We start from the raw sequence: 15,655 nt of genomic DNA, 5'->3' as shown, positions 1-15,655 counted from the left end.
GTCACTTTTTTTGTTAACACTTGCACGTTCAAATCTCATATGAACGACATTGCATAAAAGATGTAATTTTTGAACGCCGGTGACATCACAGTCGCAGTGGGCGTATCGATAAAACCGTTTGCTTTTTTTTACCTCCTTTTATTCGTGCGTTATGGGGTCAAGCCTGCCTACTGCTCCTAATTTTTTTTTTTTTACGCTTTTAAGCGGGTACTTGCTGCAATTTTTTTTTTTTTGCTCAATCAACCCCCTTACACACACCTCCACACACCTGGGCAAAGCCGGGCCACCAGGCTAGTCATTATATATATTAAAAAAAAAAGCTACAATAATTCTTAACTATACTTAATAGCCATCAAAACTTGTATCCTGTCAATTGATTTGACAGCCAGTCTGACTTCCAGAAATGATTACATAAAAATAAATAAATAAAAAATAGATAGATGAATAAATAAATAATTAATAAATAAATGCAAAAAAATAAAAATAAATAAAAAATAAAAATAAATAAAAAAAGTAAATAAATGAAAATAAATAAAAAATAAATAAATAAAAATTAAATAAATAGATAAATAAATAAATAAAAAATAAACAAACAAAAAATGAATAAATAAATAATTATAATATTTTTGAGCTATTAATGGGGTATGGTCCCTGACATTGACAATCGGGAGATTCTGTTTATAACCGATGTTGCTAGGAACTGACAAATAAAATTAATTCACGTTCTATCAAAGTGTAGTATCTGTTCAGATGCCTTTCGGTGGAGAAGCAGTCCTTTACGACTGAGACAATTTTTAATTTTTGTACCTTTTCTCCACATTAAAAAACGACCCTGATGGCTAACTCTGTCCCATGGAGAGGCATTGTAAATAGGTACTATCAACCAACCAGAATTGCTCCATAAAATTAAACCTTTTCTGTAGCAACTTCGCATATGTTTTCTTCGTGTCAACACGGGAAGAATCTTTTTGCTTTGTGGATTCCAACTCAAGAACTGTCTACTAAGAACCAGTCACCTCCAAGACTTGTGTAGAACAACTAACCATCGAAAACTGTTCTATCTACTAAGAACCAGTCACCTCCAAGACTTGTGTAGAACAACTAACCATCGGAAACTGTTCTATGTACTGAGAACCAGTCACCTCCAAGACTTGTGTAGAACAACTAACTATCGAAAACTGTTCTATCTACTGAGAACCAGTCACCTCCAAGATTTGTGTAGAACAACTAACCATCGAAAACTGTTCTATCTACTGAGAACCAGTCACCTGCAAGACTTGTGTAGAACAACTAACCATCGGAAACTGTTCTATCTACTGAGAACCAGTCACCTCCAAGACTTGTGTAGAACAACTAACCATCGGAAACTGTTCTATGTACTGAGACCCAGTCACCTCCAAGACTTGTGTAGAACAACTAACCATCGGAAACTGTTCTATCTACTGAGAACCAGTCACCTCCAAGACTTGCGTAGAACAACTAACCATCGGAAACTGTTCTATGTACTGAGAACCAGTCACCTCCAAGACTTGTGTAGAACAACTAACAATCGGAAACTGTTCTATGTACTGAGAACCAGTCACCTCCAAGACTTGTGTAGAACAACTAACCATCAGAAACTGTTCTGTCTACTGAGAACCAGTCACCTCCAAGACTTGTGTAGAACAACTAACCATCGGAAACTGTTCTATCTACTGAGAACCAGTCACCTCCAAGACTTGTGTAGAACAACTAACCATCGGAAACTGTTCTGTCTACTGAGAACCAGTCACCTCCAAGACTTGTGTAGAACATAAATAAAAAATGAATAAATAAACAATAAATAAATAAATAAATAATAAATAAACAAACAATAAAACAGACAAAAAAAAACTCGCCAAACTGTTGTAAAAATTTCTTTTCACAATAAAAAAAAAACAAATGAAAAAAAGTTGGCCATTAATTATTACAACATACAAGCATAAAATCGATATGGGTTATCTCCCTTACAACCTCAGCAAAAAACTAAAAAGGTTTCTAGAAATAAAAACAATTATACTGACCCCTACGTATGTAGTTGAGGTGACGATTATACCAATCTGGGTGACAAGACGAACTGTCTTTAGCTAGCCAATCCGGCTGAACTGCTGACCATTTCCTCCAACCATGCTGAAACATTTATTAAAATTGTTTATTATTCAAATAATCTTCTCCAAAATCGATATAATTATCTATATATTAATAGAATAGCGTTTTTGTTATTTGTTTTCTGTGTCACGCTTACATCTGAGTGACTGTCGTTTAATTGTTATGGACTTCCATTTTTTTTTTTTTTGCTTTCATTTATAAGAACGTGAATTTATGAGGTGAATTTATTCGACACAATATGATTCAACTCAAAAAAATAAATAAAAGCTCACATGAATTAAGATTAAAGTTAAGGTGTTATTGTGGACCCTCACCCCTTTTAAAAAAACCTTGTTAAACTTTGTGATATATTTACACTCTATGGGGATCAGGCGCGAACGAACACCCCATGATTTTATTATACCATATTTCTTTAAACTGAAACATAATTATCAAAGTATACTTACGCAGATAGATATGAAAAGTCTTTGTTAAAGTTTGTGCCATATTTCTATGGAGTACAGGCGCAAACGCATACCCCACAATTTTATTATATCATCCCTATTTAAGTTGAAGCATACTGATCAAAGTATTCTTATATACATCTATATCAAAAACACTTGTAAACGGTTTTTTAAAATTTTTTTATTTCCATACTTTGTGGACCAGGCGCGAATGCAGACCCCACAATTTTAATGAACCACCGTTCTGCCAGATCAAACATACCCATTTCTGTGTCTCGATACATCGTCTATCATTATATGCAATCAGTTTTTTTTTAAATAGTCAACCATATAGGAGCCTATTGGTGACCACACACACACACACACACACACACACACGAACCAGTGTTATTTTTTTTCATTATATGTTACTTTGGCGTTCTTTGAATTTAATGCCTGCAAAGGGAAAAATTTGCAACTTATTTTTGTAAATAAAATCTCTTCTTCGTTTTCAAACAAGACCTTTATATTTTATTCTTTACCCCCCCCTTTTATTTCATGCTCTTTTTTTTTTTTCAGGCTAGTTACTTTCGCGCCAAATTTATCTGGAAACAAGATAAATTTCCGACACTCTAAACCTAAACAAGGGTTTAATCTCTATTGAGTTAACCTTAACCCTAACAAAAGCTTAATCTCTGTTGATTGACCCTTACCTTAACAATAGCTTAATCTCTATTAGGTTAACACTTACCTAAACAATGACTTCATTTCTGTTGGGTTAACCTTTATTCTAACAATGTCTAAATTGCTGTTAGACTGAGTGTCAAGAACAGATTTTATGCTTGAGAAAGGAGATGGAAGACTAATATGGTTAGTAAGTAAATATGAATAAAAACGGTTATTTACATTGCCGACATCAGGATAGCTGCAAAAATCTGGATTCCAGTTATTGAGATTTGGTTGCCTGTTGTAAAAAAATAATCCATTATATCAATAATATAAAAAGAAAACGTATGACCACAAATAGTGACAAATAGTAATAGTAATCTAAAAATTTACCAATATTTTAATCAGATTATCATCGTGTAGCGAATGACAAGAATAGAGAATACCATTAGGAGATTTAGGCTTTATTCGACTAGAAGAACACACGGTACATAATCAAGATGGCGACTCGATATATCAAACAAAGGGAGACAATTTTCTAGAAAAGGGCAGACTACTCTCAAGTCATTATTATTTTACCACAATCACCGCAACATCGAAAAGAAACAAGATGTAATGCGATGTCATTAAAATTACTAAACAAATGAATTAGTGTCTTTACAGGTCTAATCGATTAGGGGGGGGTTATGACTCGAGTGGAACGACGCAGGATTTGTGGGTTAGTTGATCATTGTCTCAAGGCGGTAGACTTCCGGGCTAGGTTGATGTAGGTAAACGTATTTATTTGCTCCCCCACCGAGCAAATTAGACACAAGGCCGATTTTTAATGTGAAGAGTGAAGGGGAAATGGGGACCAACTCCCCGGGGAGTAGGGGAGCTGGATAGTGACAAACAACCAAACAAAAAAATAAATAAATAAATAAAAAAAATAAACAAATAAAACGATTTTAGAAACAACGATTAAAAAAAATAAATTTGGAGCTTATGCACTTTTGTCACCGCGCTAATTTTTGAAAATGTTTTTTGTTTTTCAGATTAAATCCAAGTTTAATATATGTAGATAAAAATGTGTGACGTCACTTCCGTCAAATGGCTTCGTAAACAAAGGAAGGCCAAGCTACACGATTACCCAAAAGTGCATAAGTACCATGAATTTAAACTTACCATTCTGTTGGCATCCGTGCTGGTATAGCGAAATCTTTTCTTGTAGACATAACGATGTTTTCCAAAGTTCTCAAGCCAAAAACTGCGCTGTTTTCACAACTAGGGAAAAAAGCTTCAAGTTAAAGAAGGATAACCTATTTCAAAATATCCTCAGGATGTCAATTAGTACAAAGTTTCATTTTTAATGTATTAGTTTTTATTAAACTCCCAGGATATATATGTAAATACTATCGATGAAATAAAATCAATGATTTTCAATGTGTTTTTTTGTTTTTTTACATGGAGGTCACCACTTATCAAGGCCTAGAAGCCACTCGGGGATAAGGGTTATTGCGTATACAGTAATCAATGGGATATTATAATAGTAATCGTTAGTAATGGAGATTTGATAAAGTGCCTGACTTGAGAAGGCGGTTCATCAGGAATTTGTTTATGTTGGACTTGAAGACATCCAAGTTGTAGTCAGGTGGGAAACACGCAACCGGAACAGAGTTCCACAGGCGTGCACTTCTAAGAAAGAAGCTTTGTTCATGGAATGTACGTTTTGATTTAGGCACAGATAAAGAGTGGGGAAAATTAATGACAGTGGTTTCAGCTAGACGGGTGCTTTTCGTGAAAGATTATGTAAAACAGAGCTTTCGTGTAAATTATAAAATTCATGGCACAAGCAAAATAAACTTGAAATATTATAATCAAATTCCAAAACTAAAAGCTGGACTTATATTACAATCCACAGAGGTACGAAAAAGTGGCCAAAAAATGAGATATTATACTTTCGTATATTAATTTATGTGATTGAATGAAGTACTCACACACACATCTGTAGAAATATATTTTCTTATAATAAGTGCATCTAAAACCAAGCTCCTATCTTTACATCATCACCGCTGTGAACCTCATCTGGCATCAATTGAAATGAATTTGGAGAGGCTCCATGTTTTGACAAGCTTCTGGGCTTGACCTTTACTCTTGATCTGAAATGGAACTTATGCATCAAATCCATTGCGAAAGCTGCTGGAAAAATGGTTGGATCCTTCTACCGCTCCAGTAGATATCTCACTCCTGATGCAATTCTCTACCTATATAAAAGCCAGGTATAGCCAATGATGGAGCACCGTTGCCACAATTGGGAAGGAGTTGCTAGAAGCAGCTTATCCTGCCTTGACAGAGTTCAAAATAGACTTCGTAGCTTGGTGAGGCATGCTGTTTTCTCTTCCTTGCAACCTCTTTCCCACAGAAGAGACGTTGCGAGCCTGTCTCTGCTTTATCGTTATTTTTATGGCAAGTACTCGTCTGAGCTTCAATCTATGGTCCCCCATCCTCAAACTTTCACGAAAAACACTCGTCTAGCCAAAACCACTATCAATAATTCCCCACATTTATCTGCGCCTAAACCTGGACGTAGATTCTATGAAAAAAGTTTCTTTCTTGGAAGTGCACGCCTGTGGAACTCTCTTTCCAGCTGATTATAATCTGATTGTTTTCGGTCAAGTCCAATGTAAACAAGTTCTTGATTAACCGCCCCCCCCTAAGTAATCCAATTTACAAAATTTCCATTACTTATGTTTACTACGCTATAATCACATTGACTAACGTATACCCATTAACATTTATCCCTGAGTGGCCTGTAGGCCGTGATAAGTGGTGACGCCTTTGTAGAAAAAAAACCCAAACAAATACTTTTTTCAATATTTTAATTTTAACACATCTTGTGCTATTCTGAAATTATGTGAGTGTGTATTATATATCGAAATTAAATATATATATATATTAGTGTAAAATTTTGTTGAAATAAACAAAGGTTATAAAAAAGGAAACGTGAGTCTTTGAATTTTTACCAAAATTTTGCACCTATTAAATAGATACATTAAGCTTAACTCAAAATTAACGGGGACTGGTTTTAAAATAACAATCTAGACCCGTTAAACGAAAACGGTATACATTGAAAGTAACCATATTTCAAAAACAAACTTTAATATATATATATATATATATATATATAACTTACCTTTTCAGAAAACAAGTTTGTTTTTGTCGGTGTTACCTCGTTTCGTCTTTTTTAAAAACGTTTTATTCTTATTAATATTAATGTTATTTATTTATAATTATTTTATCAAGGTGAATGAAAAGGTTACCGGCGTGGGAATTAAAATAAATAATGATTACAAAAAAAAAACCCAGCAAATCTTTAAAAGTATATAAAAAACAAACAAACAAACAAACAACAACCAAAAAAAAAAAAAACGATTTGTTTGTGACGTCACTGTTACCTTGACAACCGCGTAAACATCACGTGACTTTTCGCTTTCTTTCAACGATTTCTCTTTTCTGGATTTTTTTTTTTTTGTGCGTGTCAAGAAAAAAACAAAACAAAAAAGAATTTTCGTTATAAAATATTTATTTCATAAAACGTAGGTAAGAACACCCTTTTCTCTCTTTTTTTTATCGGTACTTGTATATAGATTAGTGACGTTTTAAACCAACGCATTTCAGGTGAAACCATTCTTACATATTTACATGCCCAGTCGAAATTAGTATAAATTCGAAAAATTACGAAAAATAAATGAGCTAGATGTATTTTCAACAAAACAAAATATTGTACTTGTACAGTTTAATCAAGACATTAAAAAATGAAAATATCGAAAATAAAACGTTATATTGTACGTATCCGTTTTGGACTGAAGATCTCCGAAGTAAAAAAAAAATTCCCTTAATTTTATCAAGTAGTTTTTTTTGCGCACGACCGTTTTTTTTTTTTGGTGTTTGCTCAATTGTAAGGGTATTCGCCTAGCATGCAAAAGGCACAGGTTTCAAATCCCGAGGTCGTCTGTATCTAACTGATTAGCCCAAATGAGGGCGAAACACGAGTCTTGCACTTCCGGTTTGTTGGCTTTCTTGGTTCTTGTGAGCTGCGACATTGTCTCTCTGTGGAAATAATTATATAATCTCTCACATTCCGAAGATTTTATACATATTTCTGTAGAAATATATTTCTTATTATATATCAATCCTTATATACGAAGCTCAATGTGATTACAGAGCAATATATAGAATAAATGACAAAAACTTATATTCCAAAATTCATGATGTTGACCATCTTATAATTTATTCCTTTAAATCAGTTGACTTATACAATTCTTGACAGTATGTTTCGTAGTGCAAAATCAATAACTTAATAATTACTTGGTCTTTTTATAAGCTCTATCTCCTATTTGGTTTTATCGAGCTTTTACATCTGGTTGAGATTACTTTATAAATATTAATTGTTGGGTTTGTATTACTGTACACATAGATTCGAAAAAGTTGTCAAAAAACAAATATATAACAAATAAATGTTATCAAAAGCAAGATAAGTTACTTTTCTAGAAAACTGGATGTATTTTTCGTGTTTTTATTCAATGTAACATTTATTCAGCTCGAAAAACATACAGTGTTTACCGATGTATTGGAAAATTCAAGATGGCGTCTCACACCCTCTTTAACACCGTAAGTTTGGGAAAAGGTGTTATAAATAAAAAGCTATACAAAATACTATTAAAAACCCACCGAATATATGTCAACCTATGTCACGGTAACATATATTGAGCGAGTTTTTAACAGTATTTTATCTGGTTTTTTATTTATAACACTTTTCCCCAAACTTACCGTGTTAAAGAGAGAATCAGACGCCATCTTGAATGTTCCAATACATCGGTTAACACTGTATGGTTTTCGAGCTGAATAAACATGTTACATGTAATTTAATTGTCATTTTATTTTATATATATATATATATATATATATATATATATATGTGTGTGTGTGTGTGTGTGTGTGTGTGTGTGTGTGTGTGTGTGTGTGAGCACTTTCATTTGATATTACAGATGTGTTTTTATTTTTTATTTGCAGAAAAGCAACTCTATTTGAGAAAACATGTCTGATACCCTGTTCCATTTGAGTTCACAGAGCCGTTACCCGTACTGGATAAATATGCCACCCAGGGTACCTCATTATCCAAACATGGAAGATATGCTAAGGTAAATAATGCAGTTATTATTTTTTTAATGGAAAAGTAAAAATTGCTGAATAATAGAAATTAAACGAACAAAGATTATCCTAAGGACGAAGAATTGACTACACTGGCAAAGTCACGTAGAAGGGGCACCCTTAATGGGGAGTTGGGTGGCAAGATATTTGTTCACATAACATGCCTCCTATTTTTATTCCACTCTAATAGATCAGAAGCGGTTTTAAAAATTGCATTGTTATGATGACTGAACTTATGCATTTATGACCTGAAAGTTTCACTTCTCTGTTGCAGATATTGACAGTGTGAGACTCTAAGAAAGCAACTTCTGTCATGGATGTGTGTCAACTTTTTGTGTTAAAGATAATAGGAGGCTTTACTCTTTTAATAACCCTCATATGACAAATCATACTCCAGACACTCATGCAGAGCCATCGTTCATTGCTGGCAAAAGTGCATTGAGAATGGTGTTGATCATGTAGAAAAATTAATTTCGGAACACAAAAGTTTGCTTTGACGTTTCTGAATTTTTTTAGATGAGGATTGGTTATTCATATTATTTGGATTCATCGGACTACTGTTCTCATCTTGAGTGTCATTTTCACAACGTTTCGGTCGATGTAACCTTCGACCTTCTTCAGGTGTATCTTGTCAAACTTGGGAATGTTTCTGTCAAACTCGGAAAGTTGGACGGAATTTCAAACAAAACCCTTTATTTACTTCACGGGGGTAGCGTGTTCTTGTTCCGTCAGCCATGACTGGATAGAGGTCCTAAGTAATTCGCAATTGTATTTTTCGGTCACCCACACCGAGGATTGAACCTTCAACCTTCCGGAGAAGGTCACTTTTACAATTGATTTTTCCCAAGTACTCTAATCACTATGCCACGGGTCCATGCATAAAGTAAATAAAGGGTTCCGCTCGAAATTCCGTCCAAATTCCCGAAACAGAAGCATTCCTGAGTTCAAAAAGATACATCTGAAGAAGGCCAAAGGTTATATCGACCGAAATGTTGTGAAAGTCACACTCAAGATGAGAACAGTGGATCCGATGAATCCAAATAATACATATAACCAATCCTCATCTCAAAAATTCAGAAACGTCAAAGCAAACTTTTTCGGTTCCAAAATTAATTTTTCTACATAGTCAACACCATTCTCAATGCGTTTTCGTCAGCATGAACGATGGCTGTGCATGAGTGTCTGGAGCGTGCTTTGTCATACTAGGGTAATTCCAAAAGTAAAGCCTCCCATGTGTTTTTATTTAAGAAGGTCGAAGGTTACATCAACCGAAACGTTGTGAAAATCACATTCAAGATGAGAACAGTAGATAAGATGAATCCAAATAATACGAAAACGTTGCTTATTATGATGATACTCCTCCCGTCTTGGTAGTTCTTTAACTTCAATAAAAAAATAGGAGGCTTTACTTTAAGAATGACCCTTGTATTTAGAATCGGTACAACAATATCAAATAGTTTTCTCGCTTGTGAAATCAACTTTTTGAAAAATAATAAAATATATATATAGACTGCTTTATCGTGTTGCATCTTATTTTTAGGACCCACCCGATCGGAAGGTTTACAGTTCGGCCCAGGAAAAATTCCCATCAGGTGAGATGATTTACTGTTTTGCATGAAATAAGCCGTAATCGACATTACCTTTACCAGTGACAATATTGTTATTAGTATTTTTTTTTTCTTTTTTTTTTTTTGAGAGTCATCACATATCAAGCCCCGAAGGCCACTCGAGGATAAGAGTTAATGAATGTAAGGTGGTAGTTTAGTAATGGTTAATGGAGTAAATTGGGTAGAAGTTGATTATTTATGGGGACGGCTCAACAAGAATTTGTTTACATTGGACTTGAAGGCCACCATGTTTTATTCAATCAGGAAACAGGCCAGCAGAAAATTTTCATGATAATTAAATCCTATAGGGCTTCTGGACTCGACATAATCAGATCAAGAGAAAAAAGTCAGTTGTCTTCGATGGCCGTACATCTAAACAACATGGTATTAATGCGGGTGTGCCTCAGGGGTCGATCCTTGGAGTTTTATCAGGTTGACAAGAAAGTTCCTGCAGTTTTTAACTTTTAAATGCAGATGAACATATCGGTTCAAATATAAAATTTTATTGATCGAAATAAGCACGATCAGAATGAACAGACTTTTGCCAACGCAAAACAAGTGTATTTATGCCAGTAACGTAAAAATCTTGCGTTCTGGTGGCGATGAAGTCGCTGAAGGCGTTTTTGATATCGCTTAGGTTTTTGAAGCATTTCTCATGCAGAAAGTTGTCGAGATGCTTGAAAAAGTGGTAGTCGGTAGGGGAGAGATCTAGAGAGTATGGTGGATGAGGTAGAGTTTTGCAGTTGAATTCATTAAACTTCTGCAGGGTCAGTTTAGCAACGTGTGCTCGGGCATTGTCATGGAGGAGAATTGGGCCTTTTCAGTTGACTAATGCTGGGTGTTGTTGTTGAAGTTTCTGATGCATTTCATCCATTTGTTGAGAGTACTTCACCGCCATAATGATTTCACCTGCATTCAAAGAACTGTAATGGATGAGACCGGTCGTGGCAGACCACCAAACAGTCAGCAAGATCTTCTTTTGGTGCAACTCTGGCTTCAAGAAGTGTCGTGGAGCTTCATTGGCATCTAACCACTGAGGTGAGCAGCTCCGGATGTCATAAAGAAGTCACTTTTCATCACAAGTCACAACCCCGTCGAGAAACGAGTTGTTCTTGTTGTGTAAAAGCAGAGAAGCTGACACTTCCTAACTGCGTCTCTTTTGGCTGTGAGGTACCCATTTATCAAGTTTTTGTGTTTTTCCAATCTGTCTCAAGTGCTTGGAAATCGTTGTATGCGTTACGTCTAATTCAGAAGCAATTTCTCGAACAGTTGTGTGTGGATTGGCTTTGACTAAGGCTTTTAATTGATCGTTGTCAGCATCCGATGGCCGACCACTACACTCATCATCTTTAAGACTCCCGTCACTGTAATGACATTTCTTAAACCACCATTGTGCTGTGTGTTCAATAGTGGTTCCTCAGTCAAACACTTCCTTAATATTGTGAGCTGTTTCAGCAGCTTTTTGGCCTGCCTTGCATTGAAATAAGTAAATTGTGTGAATTTGCTTTTTCCCCATCTTGCATTCCACGTACTTAAAAGAAAACATAATTGTTTTTTTTTGTTTTTTTTATTACACTTTCACCCCAAACAAGGCACGTTGCCACTTTGATGTAGGGGGCTACTATCAGAGACATAAGCTACAGGAGTACTATGTAGGGAGTTGGGCAGCAACATGTTACACTTGAACTTCTGCATGTCAGTACAGTTAGGGAAGCAGGAACCCGGAAGGGGATTCCAAAGTCTAGCGGTTCTGGGGAAGAAACTACTGGAGTAGAAGGCTCTTTTACATCTAGGGATCTCTACTGTGAAGGGGTGGGATTTAGCTGTTTGTCGGGGGTATTTACGTAGAGGGGGTACCAGTGCTTGCAGTTCGTCACAGCATTCACCATTAAAATTCTTGTAGAACAGGCAGAGGGATGCAACATTTCGTCGATGGGACAGAGGCTGAAGCTTAGATGACAGTTCAGGACCTATCAGATTGGCGACTCTTTTGAACCTTGTCTAGGAGCGAGAGACTAGTAGCAGATGCACCAGCCCAAATATGACAACAATACTCCATACATGGGCGAATGGTGGCCTTATAGACGTACAGGATACTTTTGGGCGTTGGTAGCTTTCTAGCAGGGTAGAGAGAACCTACCTTCTTCGCAGCAGTCCTGCCAATGCTCTCAATGTAATTTTTCCAACTCATATTTCCTGTAAACGTTAGGCCGAGGAGTTTAAAAGATGTACTTTCAGATAAAGAATCATTGGCCATTGCTATTGGTGGTAGAAAACGTTTCTTGTAATTATTGAAGGAAACAAGATACTACGGCATTTATTCGGTGATTTATTTATTTTTTTTATTTTACCCCAAACAAGGAACAGTGCCACTTTGATGTAGGGTCCTACTATTGGGGACATAAGTTGCAGGGATATTATGTAGCGAGCTGTCAGATTTGTCAGGGGTATTTACGTCAAAGAGGTGCAAGGGCTTGTAGTTTAAAAGATGTACTTACAGATAAAGAGTCTTTGGCCATTGCTATGTGTGGTAGAGAAGGGTTCTTGTAGTTATTGAAGGAAACAAGTTTAGTCTTGGCAGCATTGAATGTGAGCATCCATTTTTGTCCCGATTCCACCACAGATTGAAAGTCTTCCTCTAGTGTTTCTGCCATCTATCCTCTCTTCCTTGAGGCATTCATGAATTCATTATTGCACCTAGGCTAGTCTATAATAATCAATAGATGATTAATTCTATAATAATACATCCGCATAAATTAAAATATCATATTACATGACCGGGCAATGCCGGGCTGCCAGCTAGTCACTCATTAAAGCTTCCTTCATTTTCATTTTCTGTTTCAGAACTGGGTTAACAAACTTTACGACGTTGGTCATGGCGTACCTCAAAGAGACAAGCTCCCAAAGCCGGCTGATTCTCATCAAGTCGGCTGGTTCCGTTGGCAGTTCCAGCCCGGGACTTCAGCTGTACCAGTGTGGACAAGGGCTGGCAAGGACTGGCCTGGGAATAAAAACTTCCAAACAGCTGGTAAATCCATGACAGAACTGATGCGACACAGGGCGAACTATCGTGTGCATGATCAACCTCCGAGTTTTTATTCTCGATCAAATTATATGACGTCGACATATCGTCAACCGATATTATCCGTTTCAGGTCCCTTACAAAGAGACAAATCTTATGGTCTCACCCATCAGCATAAAAGACACGGTTTCATGACGTATGAGGATTATTATTAAACTAGCTGACTCGTATCCTGGCGTTGCCAAGGAATGTAGATTAACTCAAGAAATTCTATGCCTAACCTTGCACAATTTGTCATAACATTAAAGGATTATTATTAAACTAGCTGACCCCTATCCTGGTGTTGCCCAGTAATGTAGAGTAACTCAAGAAATATCTTAACAGAAATAAAATTCGATACTTTAACAATTGCACGTAACAACTAAAATTGCTAGAAGCCATATTTATCAAACGTTACAGCCCCTTTTAACTGGATCACATTTAACACAGGGACAAATATACTAACAATATATAATAACTAACAAGAAACTAAATAAATCTATATATATAAAAATGAAAATGTGTGTATGTTTGGATGTCTGCTAAACACTTTCGACAGATGCGATGAAAATTCATACACACTAAGCCCAAACAAGAAGGGACGTAGATATAGGTAGATGAGAATCCTATAGACCAAGGCATCTCAGATTGTATTCAATTGAAAATTTCTAAGTCCAAACAAGAGGGGACGTTGGTATACGTAGATAAGAATCCTATAGACCAAGTCATCTCAGCGTGTATTCAATTGAAAATTTCTAAGTCCAAACAAGAGGGGATGTGGATATAGGTAGATGAGAATCCTATAGACCAAGGCACCTCAGCATGTATTCAATTGAAAATTTCTAAGTCCAAACAAGAGGGGACGTTGGTATACGTAGATAAGAATCCTGTAGACCAAGTCATCTCAACGTGTATTCAATTGAAACTTTCTAAGTCCAAACAAGAGGGGACGTTGGTATAGGTAGATAAGAATCCTATAGACCAAGTCATCTCAACGTGTATTCAATTGAAAATTTCTAAGTCCAAACAAGAGGGGACGTTGGTATAGGTAGATAAGAATCCTGTAGACCAAGTCATCTCAACGTGTATTCAATTGAAAATTTCTAAGTCCAAACAAGAGGGGACGTTGGTATATGTAGATAAGAATCCTATAGACCAAGTCATCTCAACGTGTATTCAATTGAAAATTTCTAAGTCCAAACAAGAGGGGACGTTGGTATAGGTAGATAAGTATCCTACAGACCAAGTCATGTCAACGTGTATTCAATTGAAAATTTCTAAGTCCAAACAAGAGGGGACGTTGGTATAGGTAGATAAGAATCCTGTAGACCAAGTCATCTCAACGTGTATTCAATTGAAAATTTCTAAGTCCAAACAAGAGGGGACGTTGGTATACGTAGATAAGAATCCTATAGACCAAGTCATCTCAACGTGTATTCAATTGAAAATTTCTAAGTCCAAACAAGAGGGGACGTTGGTATAGGTAGATAAGAATCCTGTAGACCAAGTCATCTCAACGTGTATTCAATTGAAAATTTCTAAGTCCAAACAAGAGGGGACGTAGGTATAGGTAGATGAGAATCCTATAGACCAAGTCATCTCAACGTGTATTCAATTGAAAATTTCTAAGTCCAAACAAGAGGGGACGTTGGTATAGGTAGATAAGAATCCTATAGACCAAGTCATCTCAACGTGTATTCAATTGAAAATTTCTAAGTCCAAACAAGAGGGGACGTAGGTATAGGTAGATGAGAATCCTGTAGACCAAGTCATCTCAACGTGTATTCAATTGAAAATGTCTAAGTCCAAACAAGAGGGGACGTTGGTATAGGTAGATAAGAATCCTATAGACCAAGTCATCTCAACGTGTATTCAATTGAAAATTTCTAAGTCCAAACAAGAGGGGACGTAGGTATAGGTAGATGAGAATCCTATAGACCAAGTCATCTCAACGTGTATTCAATTGAAAATTTCTAAGTCCAAACAAGAGGGGACGTTGGTATAGGTAGATAAGAATCCTGTAGACCAAGTCATCTCAACGTGTATTCAATTGAAAATTTCTAAGTCCAAACAAGAGGGGACGTTGGTATAGGTAAATGAGAATCCTATAGACCAACTCATCTCAACGTGTATTCAATTGAAAATTTCTAAGTCCAAACAAGAGGGGACGTTGGTATAGGTAAATGAGAATCCTATAGACCAACTCATCTGAACGTGTATTCAATTGAAAATTTCTAAGTCCAAACAAGAGGGGACGTAGGTATAGGTAGATAAGAATCCTATAGACCAAGTCATCTCAACGTGTATTCAATTGAAAATTTCTAAGTCCAAACAAGAGGGGACGTTGGTATAGGTAGATAAGAATCCTATAGACCAAGTCATCTCAACGTGTATTCAATTGAAAATTTCTAAGTCCAAACAAGAGGGGACGTTGGTATAGGTAGATAAGAATCCTATAGACCAAGTCATCTCAACGTGTATTCAATTGAAAATTTCTAAGTCCAAACAAGAGGGGACGTTGGTATAGGTAAATGAGAATCCTATAGACCAACTCATCTCAACGTGTATTCAATTGAAAATTT

The 15,655-nt window shown here is 36.0% G+C and overlaps 1 protein-coding gene across 2 annotated transcripts; it reads left to right on the top strand.

Annotated features, from left to right (window-relative positions):
* Positions 1 to 6,635: 6,635 nt before the first annotated feature.
* LOC145270378 (uncharacterized) lies at positions 6,636 to 13,578 on the top strand. Of its 2 annotated transcripts, none has more exons than XM_080126026.1 (4): positions 6,636 to 6,794; positions 8,268 to 8,395; positions 9,946 to 9,997; positions 12,857 to 13,576. In XM_080126026.1, exons 2-4 carry the CDS (start codon positions 8,292 to 8,294, stop codon positions 13,247 to 13,249), a joined length of 549 nt encoding a protein of 182 aa, XP_079982152.1. In that variant the 5' UTR covers positions 6,636 to 6,794; positions 8,268 to 8,291; the 3' UTR covers positions 13,250 to 13,576. The 2 variants fall into 2 exon arrangements, with proteins under 2 accessions (XP_079982152.1, XP_079982153.1); XM_080126027.1 differs by having other exon boundaries at positions 6,643 to 6,790; positions 12,857 to 13,578.
* Positions 13,579 to 15,655: the final 2,077 nt, after the last annotated feature.

Source organism: Euprymna scolopes, chromosome 46 (assembly GCF_053919585.1).
Source record: "Euprymna scolopes isolate OS-2025 chromosome 46, ASM5391958v1, whole genome shotgun sequence".
Taxonomy (NCBI): domain Eukaryota; kingdom Metazoa; phylum Mollusca; class Cephalopoda; order Sepiida; family Sepiolidae; genus Euprymna; species Euprymna scolopes.
Note: the sequence above shows the minus strand (reverse complement) of the source record. Positions and strands in the feature narration are given on the sequence as shown.

Coding starts and splice junctions, on each gene's coding strand:
- LOC145270378 (XM_080126027.1), top strand. CDS start 8,292: ATGTCTGATACCCTGTTCCATTTGAGTTCACAGAGCCGTTACCCGTAC. Junction 8,396..9,945: donor AACATGGAAGATATGCTAAG/GTAAATAATGCA, acceptor TCTTATTTTTAG/GACCCACCCGATCGGAAGGT. Junction 9,998..12,856: donor CCAGGAAAAATTCCCATCAG/GTGAGATGATTT, acceptor TTTCTGTTTCAG/AACTGGGTTAACAAACTTTA.